This window comes from Miniopterus natalensis, chromosome 15 (assembly GCF_054644295.1).
Source record: "Miniopterus natalensis isolate mMinNat1 chromosome 15, mMinNat1.hap1, whole genome shotgun sequence".
NCBI lineage: Eukaryota > Metazoa > Chordata > Mammalia > Chiroptera > Miniopteridae > Miniopterus > Miniopterus natalensis.
In genome coordinates, this window is record NC_142095.1 from 23,681,733 (window position 1) to 23,694,414 (window position 12,682).

Below are 12,682 nucleotides of genomic sequence, written 5' to 3' on the forward strand. Positions count from 1 at the left end.
ACAGGTAATTTTATGAGATAGAGGGGAAAAAGGATCATAACATTTACTTTATCAATAGTGTGCTCATCAACAAGTTTTGAATAATGGTAATTCAGAGAATTTTTAACTGGTGAAATTTAGGGAAATGTACTGTAAACTGTCTGGGAAACGACCCAGCTACCATGAAATGGCTCTGATAAAACCAGGCCCAGGAGGTTTTGTTTGGGGGAGGGGCGGCAGGAGTACAGTTTCCACAACAATGCTACACCTATTTGGCTGTGTAGGAATTTGTACTGTCCTAAGCTATAAATTAGCTCAAAGCTAAATGCTTTGAGAGGGGCCAATTCTTGGGCAGGAGAACACCTACTCCATTTAGAGGAACATTTGATGAAAACTTCAGGTGTTTTGTGTGTAGGTCAGCAATTTTCAACTGGTGTGCCACAAGAATTTTTAAAACATCTAGTAGTACCTGGCTAGTCAGAGGCACTGACCTCTTCTCCCTTAGACTGTCAAATAAAATAATGACAACTGCCAACACAACAATAGCTATCCAACGTGAGTCAAAATTATACCTATTTTTTGGTGTGCAGGAGAATTTTAGTAATTACGCCATGAGATGAAAACGGTTGAAAATCGCTGGTCTAGGTTGAGGACTTAGACCCATCACTGTCTGAGTAGCCTTTCAAAGAAAGAATCATTAACAGTTACATAAAAATTATGGTCCTGCCTGGCCAGTGTGGCTCAGCGGTTGAGCATCGACCTAAGATCCAGATCACAGTTGGATTCCCAGTCAGGGCACAGGCCTGGGTTGCAGGTTCGATCCCCGGTAGGGGGCATGCAGGAGGCAGCCAATCAATGACTCTCTGATCACTGATGTTCGTATCTCTCTCCCTGAAATCAATAAAGACGTATTTAAAAAAAATTATGGTCTTAACTGATTCTGATTTGTCCCTTAAACAAAATGAGGTAGCTTTATATTTGGAAAACTTTGGTAATAAGGGCTCATGCAATTTTGTGGTTCTAATGTATTTTTTTTTAACCAAGCAGAACAATATTCTAAAATAACATCAGAAACATAACTAGCAATTCACTTTTTAAGTGGTTTTACAAATGTTATTGCTTCAATAAGAGAATGAATGTCAGAATACTTTTCTTTTAAAAAACTCACCTACCTTAACAACTAATCTCAGTCACTACTTTTATTCTTTATTGTCTTTATTTTCCAAGTTTGGCATCCAAACTTAGCAAACATCATGGAGATTTGTACAAACATACATATACATATATACACACACATTTTAAGTTTAAAGCCTCAGGTTCTCATTGAACCTTGTGCTCAGGCTCCTGTTAAAAAGAGGTGAAATGGTAAAAATTTAAAAATCAAGGAAAACATGAATAAATCCCCAATTCCCTGTTATGAATTAAAGCAGGCATTTTAAGGCAAAACTCATCACCTTGCTAATAAAACTTCCACTAAGCTACAGCCTCAGATATTTACAAGAAAATACATACATAAAAAGCCCCTTGCACACTTCCATGTGGTTAACGACAAGCTAGCTGAGGAGTTTTATTTTGTTATTTCAGGTAACTCCATTCAGGAACAGTTAATATTTCACTGATTAAAATTTCATGTGTTTATAAAAACTAACTTCCAGCAAGGTCATCTTTACAGTATGAAGCGGAATCCTTCATGTAGCTGTCTCTATACAAATCCATCACAGTAATGTTCAGGCCTTTAATTTTAAACATTTACGGTTAGTGTACTCTGGGCCGTTTGGTATTACTTTTCTCTGCAGGAGCTTTTCTCTTCTGTGATAATCCAGGCCCTGGTTCTTTATTATTCTGAAGAAACGGAACAGCTTCTGGTAGACAGTAATTTTCTACTTGAGGAGGGGTTTCCTATGAAAGGGGAAAAAAATCATTATTCATGTTTTTCAGATTTTAAATAGTTAAATGATCAGGAAATAGATTTCTTTACTCTTTCTGACCATGGAAACTTTAAAAGGAAAATGTATATTCATTCCTAAGTTCTTGCAAAGAAAACATGTCCTTTAAGGTATACTTAGCACTTGTCACAGTTAATGAACAGTCATCCCTGTGTGACAGCCTCAAAAGCCTTTTATCAGAAAAAGGCTTTGGGGGGAAAAAACAAAAACAGAAAACCTTTACTGAATTTTTACTTGATCTTTACAACAAACATGAGAGGTGTTTTTTTATTCCCCATTTTACAGATAAAAAAGGTTAAATAACAATGTTACACAACTACTCAGGTGGAAAAGTCAAAATCCATATACTTCTCTATTTGACTCCAAAACCCTACACTTTTCTCACAACCCTACTCCAACATATATAAAACAGACTGTCACGATAGCACATCTAGTACCTGACACGTTACACCCTGAGAAAGGCAGGGGCACAAGCAAAGGTCAGACTGATTACCTCTGGGGGTAAGGAGGGAGATGCAACTGAGGAAGCACAACAGGAAATGCCTATGGGAGTAGCAATGTTCTATTTCTCAACCTAGGTACCTAGATGACATTTTGCTATTCTTTAACCAGTACATATATATGTTTTACACACTCTTATATATAAGAAATGAGAATGCATGTACAAACACCATCCCCGGCACAATATAATTAACAATTACATTCTTGTCTTAGCTGGCAGCTGCATACTTGAAATTATCAGGAGTTTTGGAGGGGAAGATATTCAGTACGCCCCACTGCTTTATAACAAAGGCTTCATGTTTATGTTTTAGCATAACAAGCAGGAAAAAAAAAATTACAAGAGGCTGAGTTCTGGCTTCCTCCTATTTCTATGCCATTTTGTTTGAAATCCTTTATAGTAAAGACATTTGTGATCATGTGTCACACTTTGCTAATTCCTGATCACATTTTAGGCACTCTGGTGTCAGGAAGATTTTTCTTTGCCCAATCAAATCATATAAACGAGTGTAGCGAGCCCTCCCTAGAGCAAATGCTTGACTTACCTTAGCATCCAACACAGGTGTTTACTGTGTATCAATGCAAAAGGCCAAAACAACTAAAGAAGGACCCTGGGTAAATGTTTCTCCTTGGATTCTTGGAACTAATTTCTGCTTTCTTTATATTCCAGTATCTAAAAGGGCACTTTTAGAGACACCTAGATTTTTATACCTAGCTCATATTTAACTTTCAAGCTAAATGGTTTATATATGTGTTCATTATTATTAAAAAAAAAAAATTGAAAGGAGTTTTGAAATAGGGACTAAAAAGAGACTGACACTGTATCAATAACAAGCCAAGGGTTTTGAGTGCAGTTACTTCTCTATGCATATTAGCAGATCTCTGGTAATGAGAACATCAAAGACAGAATCTTACAAACCTGTGTAAGATAATCCGCAATGTATTCTGTTTTCAAGCAGTACACATTCTGGGCAGCAGCTTCTGCTATATTAATTCCTGAGTCATCTGGTTTCAGTTTATTACAGTCAGAAAAGAGATGTGTAGCTTCTTTAAATAAAGGCACAGAATGACCAGGTAGCACCTAATGAAAAAGAAGCAGCATAACCTATCAGTGTCCCAAAGTAATTTAACTGTGTATCTGTACTTAAGGGTTACCATCCACAAAATACAGAAAATCAGGAACTGATCACAGCAACCTTGGTTAGAAAATAATTCATGTAAAAAATTCAGTAAATTGAGTCAATACAAACCTTTGCTCCTCCGGACTGAAGCAGACGCCTGAATCCTGCTTCTCGGGACTGATCAGCAACATGTAAAATAACTTTCCACCCACTAAATGCCCCCTACAAATGAAAAAATAATTGTGCTGAAATTACTTGGAAAATAAATGACAGAAAATACAAATAATATATTATTTTATCTATAAACGTAGTTTTATGTCAATGAATAATCTTAAACCTTTATTCTGCCACAGTGGCATTTTTCTCTGGTCAGAATCCTCTGAAATACACAGCCATGCCTGGCACACAGCAGGCCACCAATAAATAGTTAATGAAGGAAAATGATTTAATAATTAGGTAACCTTAAAACAAAGCAACCTGACTTTTGTTGAGTGTTTGCTAGTATTTTCTCTTACAATTAATCAAGGGTACAGCCTAAAGCACAGTTTTTTTGTTTTTTTTTTAACATATCTTTATTGATTTCAGAGAGAGAAAAAGAGAGAAACATGAATGATGAGAGAGTCATTGATCAGCTGCCTCCTACATGGCCCCAACTGGAGATCGAGCCCGCAACCCAGACATGTGCCCTGACCAGGAATTGAACTGAGATCTCCTGGATCCTAAGCTGATGCTCAGTTGCTGAGCCATGCTCGGCCAGGCAAAGCACAGCTTCTTAATTAGATGAAACCTTCTTTATATTTCTCTTGAAAATATTTGCAAGTTGGATGTATACAGTGGAATTACTCTAAAGAAAGGGAATCAAGGCTAACAAGGATGTGGAGAGCCAAGTAGAGAACTCAGAACACAACAAAAAGATTACTAAACTCGGGGTTTCTTAACCTATTTGTGAGCCATGGACCCCTTTTACAGTCTGGTAAAACTTATAGACCTGTTCTTTAATTTTTAAAAAATAATAGCTTTGTTGTTTAATTTCTATACCACACGAATGTTTTTTAAATGTTCAGTAAAGAATTACATAGGAAGTAATTTCAGTGAAAATCATCCAGTTATTTTATTTTACTTTATTTTTAAATATATCGTTACTGATTTCAGAGAGAGGAAGGGAGAGAGAGAGACAGAAACATCAACGACAAGAGAGTCATTGATCGAGCCCACAACCCGGGCATGTGCCCTGACCGGGAATCGAACCCCGACCGCCTGGATCCTAGGTCGACACTCAACCGCTGAGCCACGCCCGGCTGGGCTCATCCAGTAATTTTAAAAATTGGGACATAATAGATGTGCTTCTATATTAATGCGTTAAATCAAAAGTAGCGGTGCCTGGCCGGGCGTGGCCCAGCGGTCAACCTAGGATCCAAGAGATCGCAGTTCGATTCCCGATCAGAACACATGCCAAGGTTGCAGGCTCAATCCCCAGTGTGGCGTGTGCAGGAACCAGCTGATCAATGACTCATCGCTGATGTTTCTATCTGTCTCTCCCTTCTCTCTGAAATCAATAAAGATATATTTAAAAAAAAGGGTAAGCCAAAAATAGTGGTGAGTCTAATAACTACTATAATTTTATAGTGAACATAATAAACACTTCAGGATACTTAATATAATGTAAAGCAAAACTATCTTTTCTTGGGGCAAAGTTACAAGTACTGTTAATAGTGTTGTGATCTGTTGCCTAGACTTATAATGAAAACAAATGCTAAGTTTTAATTAGAGATTAGTAAAAACAAGGATATATTTTTCCCCCATCTAAAGTGTAGCCTTTTTGAATTTTTTGGGAAAGTCTGTGGACCCCAACTTCTGAACCCCTAAAGCTAGATGCTAAAAGGATTCTTTGGAAGAAATACATTTTACATATAAACTTTTTTAAAAAGAGCCATCACCACATATATATAATCTTACCGTTTATCACAACTAGAAAAATTAGGAATTAACATTAAGCTCAATTTAGAATGCCCAAATTAAGTAAATCAATCAAGGGATAAGACACAAATAGAATTATCCTTATTTTGTGAAGTACATTCTCTTAAAAAAAACCCACGAATCTGGAATAGCCATGTCATTAATACCATTTACACTACCTACATAATTACACATGCTAATACCTCCATAATGCCCGATTGTTGACTCTGCTGGATCTTTTTCCTCCATCTCATCGCTGCAAGTGCTAGTCTTCGCTGCTGTACAGTGATTCCAGGCAAAGCATCAAGTATGAAACTACTTCCCCATTCGTAGTCTTCTTCCTAGAGAATTAGTCCAACAAACTTTTGAGTTCCTACAATATGTCCTCAAGGAGTTCACAATCTAATCTAATAAGAGAATAGAAAGTAAGCACCAGTTTATGAGCGTGGAGGAAATGAAATACTACCTACATGTCTAAGAAACACAGATAACCATAGCAATTGGTAATATTTAGATTACTGGGCTTCACCCACTGTAAGAACTTCACAGAAGGACACGGTCTGAGAGGAGGTACGTATTAACAGCTTGATTACCTGTCTGGAAGCAGTAATTCCTAAGGGATCTTGACTGAAAACTCAAAATCTACATGATATGGTCAAAGACAATAGTGCAGTGAAGGCCAGGGGTGGGGTGGGAACCGGGCTGAGGAGGGAAATTGGGGACATCTATATATCCTCAACAATAAAAATTAAAAAAACAAACTACATGATAAATACAACTGTGATGGTCAGGAACCAAAATATTTCAAATATTTAATTGGCTAGCAATAAAGCTAAAAGCTTACAGTGAGATCACCTTAATATTTTCTAACATTTTTCCAATTAAAAAAAAAATGCAATTAACTTTTTTTGCTTAATTGTTAATGTGGACCTTATAAAATTAGTATAATCTAACTGGTCATATTTGATTATTTAAATTACCCAAATGGTCTGTGTATGTGGAATCAATTAAAGATACTCACTTTTAAAGAAAAATGACCCTTGACGTTAACTTGAATACTCACCGCCATGAAGCGCCCAGCACTCCTGCATGCTTCAAGGTAGGAGCGATGAAGCACCCACTTCCCAGCTGCCACTGAGGCTAAATACTTCTCATTTCGAAGTGGATGCCCCACAACAATGTGGGTGCAGTTGGGATCAAAGGACTGCTTCTCTATTACTAGTCCACCTGAAGGGCAGAAAAATTGGGAAATTTTCTTATTTAGCCATAATGCCATTATCAGATCTAAAACAATTAACAAAAAGTCTTTGCTATTTCAATACTAAATCCTTGTTCAAACTTTCCTGTCTGCACTTAAAAACCAAACAAGGGCCATATACTGTAGTTAGTTGCTATATTTCTTAGGTTTCAACTACCCCAGCAACTCTAAGCACTGAATATAGATAACCAGAGAGATGGAACCCAGACAACGTAACAGGCTGATTTATGTATATCATCAATTCACCAGTCATTTCACTTAGAAGTGAAGGCCCTCTGCATTCGACATCAGACACCCTGCAGTCACAGACTCCAGTTCCAGCACAGTCTATACTCAGGTGCCTGTTCTGTCCTTTTCTAGACAATTTTCTGTTAACTGCTGCTACTCTTGCCCACAGCTTGCAGAGGTGGAACCATCTACAGGAGACAGATACTTGAGCGTTCCGTTTTGGTGAGCTCTGGGAAAAGCTTAGTATTTCTGACTTAAAATTCCACCTAACTTATTAGGCGACTGGGGAACAAAATGTTCCACCTGAATAAAGTTTCCAAGAAACATAGCCTCTCAAGTGTTTAACTGTATTTGACAAAAATCTTTAAGAACATATTATGGTTCTCTACATCCTTAAAAGGACAGACAGCGCTAAATATTGGACACAGAACCAGGTTACCTTTCTGGTATGCTGCCTCTAGAATGATGTCAGGCTGAGAGCCTGACAACTAGTGGAATAAGAATACTTCATTTTACTTATATTGATACTTATATTGTAAGTCTATACTTTCACTGATTTGGTCCAAGGTTTAATCAACAAATAAACATTCAATGAAGCACAAAAGATTCTTAAACCTTAATGGTTGGTTTTCAACTTAAATTTTTAAATCCTATGAGCCAGTGACTTCAGATTTAGATTAGAGCTTTATAAAATAAAAGTTCTAATGCTGGCTCAATGTATAATCTCAGACAAATTAACCATCCTTTTGGCTCAATTTCTATACCTTACAAATGATATCAGTATCAACCATATTTGCCTTCTATAAAGGTTACTGGATGGGGCATTCTGACAAGTAAAATACTCATACCTAGTTTTTCAATCAGGTGACAATAATCAATACGTTCTTGAGGATTCAGAGATGACAGCTGAAATGTGTACTGTTTTTTTAAGTTTTCACGAGTCTCCTCTATTGTTATAATCTGAAATGGAAGTTTTACTTTAGAAAAAGTAGCACTTAAAAAGTTATCAGGTATACAGTTCTTTTACAGTAACATCTTAGTCTTCTGAGTTATCAAATATAAAAATAATAATACAGCCCTAGTCAGTTTGGCTCAGTGGTTAGAGCGTTGGCCTGCGGACTAAAGGGTCCCAGGTTCGACTCTGACCAAGGGCACGTACCTTGGTTGCAGGCTTGTCCCCGGCCCTGGTCGGGGCGCATTCGGGAGGCAACCAATTGATGTCTCTCTCTCTTTCCCTTCCACTCTCTCTGAAAAGCCACAGAAAAAATATCCTTGGTGAGGATTAAAAATAATAATAATACAATGCACAGAAATGCAGTTTTCAATATCTGATGGATATTTATACCAACAAACTCTGAATGCTGCAGAACAGCAATATCCAAAAGCCATAATCACCACACTAAGGACAAACATACCTTTTCTCTAGGGTGTGGAGCCACAGGTGGGTTGGCCAGGGGAAAGGCAATACTGGGGGCTTGAGGTGTCGGGATCAGGTGGCTGTCTTTTGTTTCCAGTTCTTCAGAGGTCCGGTGTTTTGGAGCTTCAGTCACACATATGTTTCCAGGATCACAGAGAGCTGAGGGCATAAGATGTTGCAGTGGGATTGTATCCAAACATGACTAAGAACCAATTCTGGGAAATAGTCTCATTCGTCTTAGCCAAGATGAAATGAAACACAAGTTCTGGAATGTAAAAAGTACATGCAAAAGAAGTGGCCTATTTCTAGAGCTTATAAATAAATGCAATTAGCATTAAAAGGGCAAATGGTGTTATCTGTGGGCTTCTCCCAACCCTTTAAATGCCAAGCTCTCATCAGTAAAAAGTATCCCAAATCTATAAAATAAAAGCAAGGTTGCACTTAGACAAAATCAGAAGCAGAGATACATCTATGTATCTAGTGCACAGAAATAATCTATTGATGTGAAAGGGGGCAAATGACCAAAGATGAGAGAGAGGAAACATTTTGTTTCCAAGGTAAAGCCCAAGGAAGAAAACAATAGGGAAATTCAAAAAGAAACTCATACACATCCAAAGAATAAGTGTAGGTATGTGCTAAGTAGAATTCAGAAGAAGACTTAAATGGAAATAAAGTGATTAGGAGGAAAAAAAAAGTGCAAAAGGACTAGAACAAAAGAAAGAGTTAACGGTGAAAATCATGCCTGGAAAATAATGGCCAATCCTAAATTTCCAAATTTAAAAATCAAAATCTATTTTTCAATTTACTGAGAAAAATAATTATAACTTTACTTTAAACCAAATAAGAAATACCTAGTAAGGTTTTCATTTGCATATACAATTCAGAGAACCACAATGTGCTTATGTGGTTATTTTCAAGAAGTGAATACATACTTAATACAAGGTAAATAGATTTCCTTCTCATTACCCTCTTCAGCAGTTTTTAAATCATGTAAAGGCTCCTGAAAAGGAGAATCCTCCAATGTTTTAATGTCGACCTGAGGTTCAGAGTATTGTGTGGGACAACTAGGCCACTGCAAATTGCTGGCGAGTCTTGCCCTCTCCTCTCTGGCTGTAGGGTCATCCCAAATGATCTGTTCATTCTGAGAGGGCTCCGTGTTGATATCAGGTACTGTTTGACGAGACTGCCTAAGGAATAAAAGTGACAACTTTAATAAATAGACAGCTATAACAAAATCCACATTAACGAATTCCTTATGTTAGACAGTATGTTTGTGGTGCATCTTTATATGCCCATCTAGCACACAGTAAGCACTGGAAACTATTTATTGAATAAATAAACTTTGGGAAATTTTTTTTCTTTTTAAAATGTTTCTCCCAGAAACTTACCCGTTTTAGTGAAAAAATGACACATATTTTGACTGAATGTCCATATATTTAAAACTTCAAAAGGGGGGGGGGGATTCACTGTCAAAAAAAATTCTTAATTCCTTGCCCAGCCAGCAGGGCTCAGAGGTTGAGCATCGACCTATAACCCAGGAGGTCATGGTTCAATTCCCGGTCAGGAAACATGCCTGGGTTTCAGGCTTGATCCCCAGTAGGGGGCGTGCAGGAGGCATCTGATTAATACTCATCAATGATGTTTCTATCTCCCTTCCTCTCTCTGAAATCAATAAAAACATATTTAAAAAAACAAATTCTTAATTCCAAAATGACTGCTGCCATTTAAAAATGGGAGTTTTCTTACTCATACAGTCTTAGGAAAACATGGCAATGTTTAGAAAACTGGTTACTTTGCTTACTGGTAGTTGTATTTTTATCACTTGAACTAGTAACTATAATGACATGGGAAGCATATTGTAAATGCTGCCTTAAAAGAAGGCCCTTTTAGCTCTTGGTAACCAAACCTCCCAGAGTCACACGCAGACCAGCCTTATGCTGAACTAAAGTAAAACACGTTTTATGGTATAATTGTAACAATTCCACTGGCGAGTAAACAGAATTCCAACTATTTTCTTTCCATTTATTTTGAAAGAAAATCTTTTGAAACACATACACGTTATGTAATCCAATTATATATATATATCTTAATAATAAAAATAATTTACAAAAACTGACGACACACCCTAAGAGTTCACTTGCCTCAAAAACAAAGACAGCCTTTTATTCTCAGGGTATTTACTCTAACTTGGAACAAAATTTAGGCTCTCTATAATGATAAAACATGACCTGAAGTATATTAACAAAAGGCCAGTTAGTGCTCAGATAAAGAATTAGCCTCATGAAATATACAGTTATAATATAAATTAATTAATTCAAGATGTAAGTCCCACAATGCTCATCGCATAATTAGAGAGTTTTCTATCAGGAAAAAGATGAAGTAATGCTACCGAACTAAGTTACATCATACTAAGATCTGTAATCACCTTTCCTAGAAAACAGATCTGTAGAGAATACAAAATACCTGTGCTTCCAACAAGAAATAACTGTTTAAACCATGCCTCACTGTAAAGCACTGCTTGGTAAGGAACCAAACCTGTGCCTGTCCCCAATTAAAAATTCCAGAACTGCTTGGAACAAGGGAGGGAAGATGGAAAATCAAGGAAGGTGCTATCAATATAATATACAGGGGTGGGCCAAAGTAGGTTTACAGTTGTATGGAAAATAATGCAATAAATAATAATACAAAAACTCCATGCTTTACGAAATCACAACTATAAACCTTCTTTTGTCAACCCCGTATATAGCTTGGACTAAATAAGGCCCAGTAGTATAACCCTAGAGTGGTCTTGACATTCTAAAACTTCTGCTTCAATAAAAAAAAAAAAAAAAAAAAAAAAGCAAAATTAGGCTTAACTCATGAAACTGAGTCAGTAGGTACCTACATAAGGAGCTACCTTTCTCTCCAGTCCTCAGTCACTCTTTTCTGCCACCATGAGGAGGGACAGGAACGTACCTTAGGGCCTCCAGGACTCTGCTTCGTCCACAGCGGGCAGAGCGAGTGCTGTCAGGGGTTGAAGAAGCACTGTTACAACCACTTCTTGAAAGGGAGGTCCTCTGCCCTTGGGGTTTCACTATGGACGTTGCAGACATTATCTCCTGCAGTTGCTTTTGGAAATTCTCTCTCATCTCCAAGGTCTGTGTTAGAGCTTGAAACACACACAAATATACCTATCAGGTAAGTTTCTCTTATTTTTAAAATCACATCTTATTCATATTAACTATTTTGTCTAAATTTGGTTGAACACAAATTTATTAGCTTGGCATTTACTGAATACTTACTTACAGGCTATAGTAATGCACTAAGACTAAGAATACTGCAGAACATAAAGGCAGCCCTTACCATAAGGAATCTGTATGAAAGAACCAGAAAGCCCTTCAAAGACATTCTGCTAAGACTTGCAGTGATTATCTCCTTTGTAGAGCTCCCTGCCTGCTTCGTACAGGCTCTCATGTTAGATACTATACTCTGAGGTGCAGTATAATCATTTATGTATGTGATTTTTCCCCTATGGTCCCTGAAAACACACCACAACATTCATATTTATCTTTGGATTCCTTATAGACTAAATAGTGAAATAGGTATTAAATATTTTTGGAATGAACAGAAGTAGGACTAACTAAATAAGTCACAGGGAAAGCTCTGGTAGGGTAGGATGAATATGGAAAAGAGAAAATATTAATCCATTAAAAAGAGGACACCTATATAGATAAGACTATTCATTGCCGCATACTTTATAATAGCAAGAAGTTAGAAATAACCTAGATGCCCATCAACAAGGGACTGGCTGAGAAAAGTGGGCCATTCATACAATGAATGTTATGAAAACTGAAGCAGCTCCTAATGTACCGATATGAAACCCTCCACAAGTGGAACTGTTAAAAGGATCAAGATCAAAGTATAAAACAGCATATGCAGCAATCCACCATTTATGTATTTTTTTAAAAAGCAGGGAATGAGAGAACATTCATATTTATGATCATGTATGCATAAAAGAGCCCTAGAAGAATACACAAGAAACTGTAACTCTGGAAGGTAGGAGAAATTCTTTATACCTCCTTCTGTACTTTTAAAACTATGAATATGTTAAAGTATACTGTACATATAACAGACCTTTCTGAATATCACTAAAAAGAACTGAACCAAAGAAAAATTTTAAAAAACCACCAACTCTACCTACCTTTAATAAAATAGGGCTATATCACACTAACTCTGTAAAATACCTAGTTCCACAAATTTCACTTAAATCACTTAAAGCTTTGAATATTGCTACTTAATG

At 36.9% G+C, this 12,682-nt stretch overlaps 1 protein-coding gene across 1 annotated transcript in view; it reads right to left on the bottom strand.

Moving 5' to 3' along the window:
- Positions 1 to 1,163: 1,163 nt before the first annotated feature.
- Positions 1,164 to 12,682, bottom strand: part of TOPBP1 (DNA topoisomerase II binding protein 1) — a 41,617-nt gene continuing 30,098 nt past the window's right edge. Inside the window, exons 19-27 of the mRNA XM_016224367.2 lie at positions 11,359 to 11,551; positions 9,370 to 9,590; positions 8,402 to 8,562; positions 7,835 to 7,946; positions 6,564 to 6,727; positions 5,704 to 5,841; positions 3,674 to 3,766; positions 3,343 to 3,504; positions 1,164 to 1,878 (exon numbers count right to left, since the gene is read on the bottom strand). Coding sequence (XP_016079853.2) covers positions 1,735 to 1,878; positions 3,343 to 3,504; positions 3,674 to 3,766; positions 5,704 to 5,841; positions 6,564 to 6,727; positions 7,835 to 7,946; positions 8,402 to 8,562; positions 9,370 to 9,590; positions 11,359 to 11,551 — 1,388 coding nt within the window. The 3' untranslated portion in view covers positions 1,164 to 1,734. The remainder of the gene's footprint in view (positions 1,879 to 3,342; positions 3,505 to 3,673; positions 3,767 to 5,703; positions 5,842 to 6,563; positions 6,728 to 7,834; positions 7,947 to 8,401; positions 8,563 to 9,369; positions 9,591 to 11,358; positions 11,552 to 12,682) is intronic.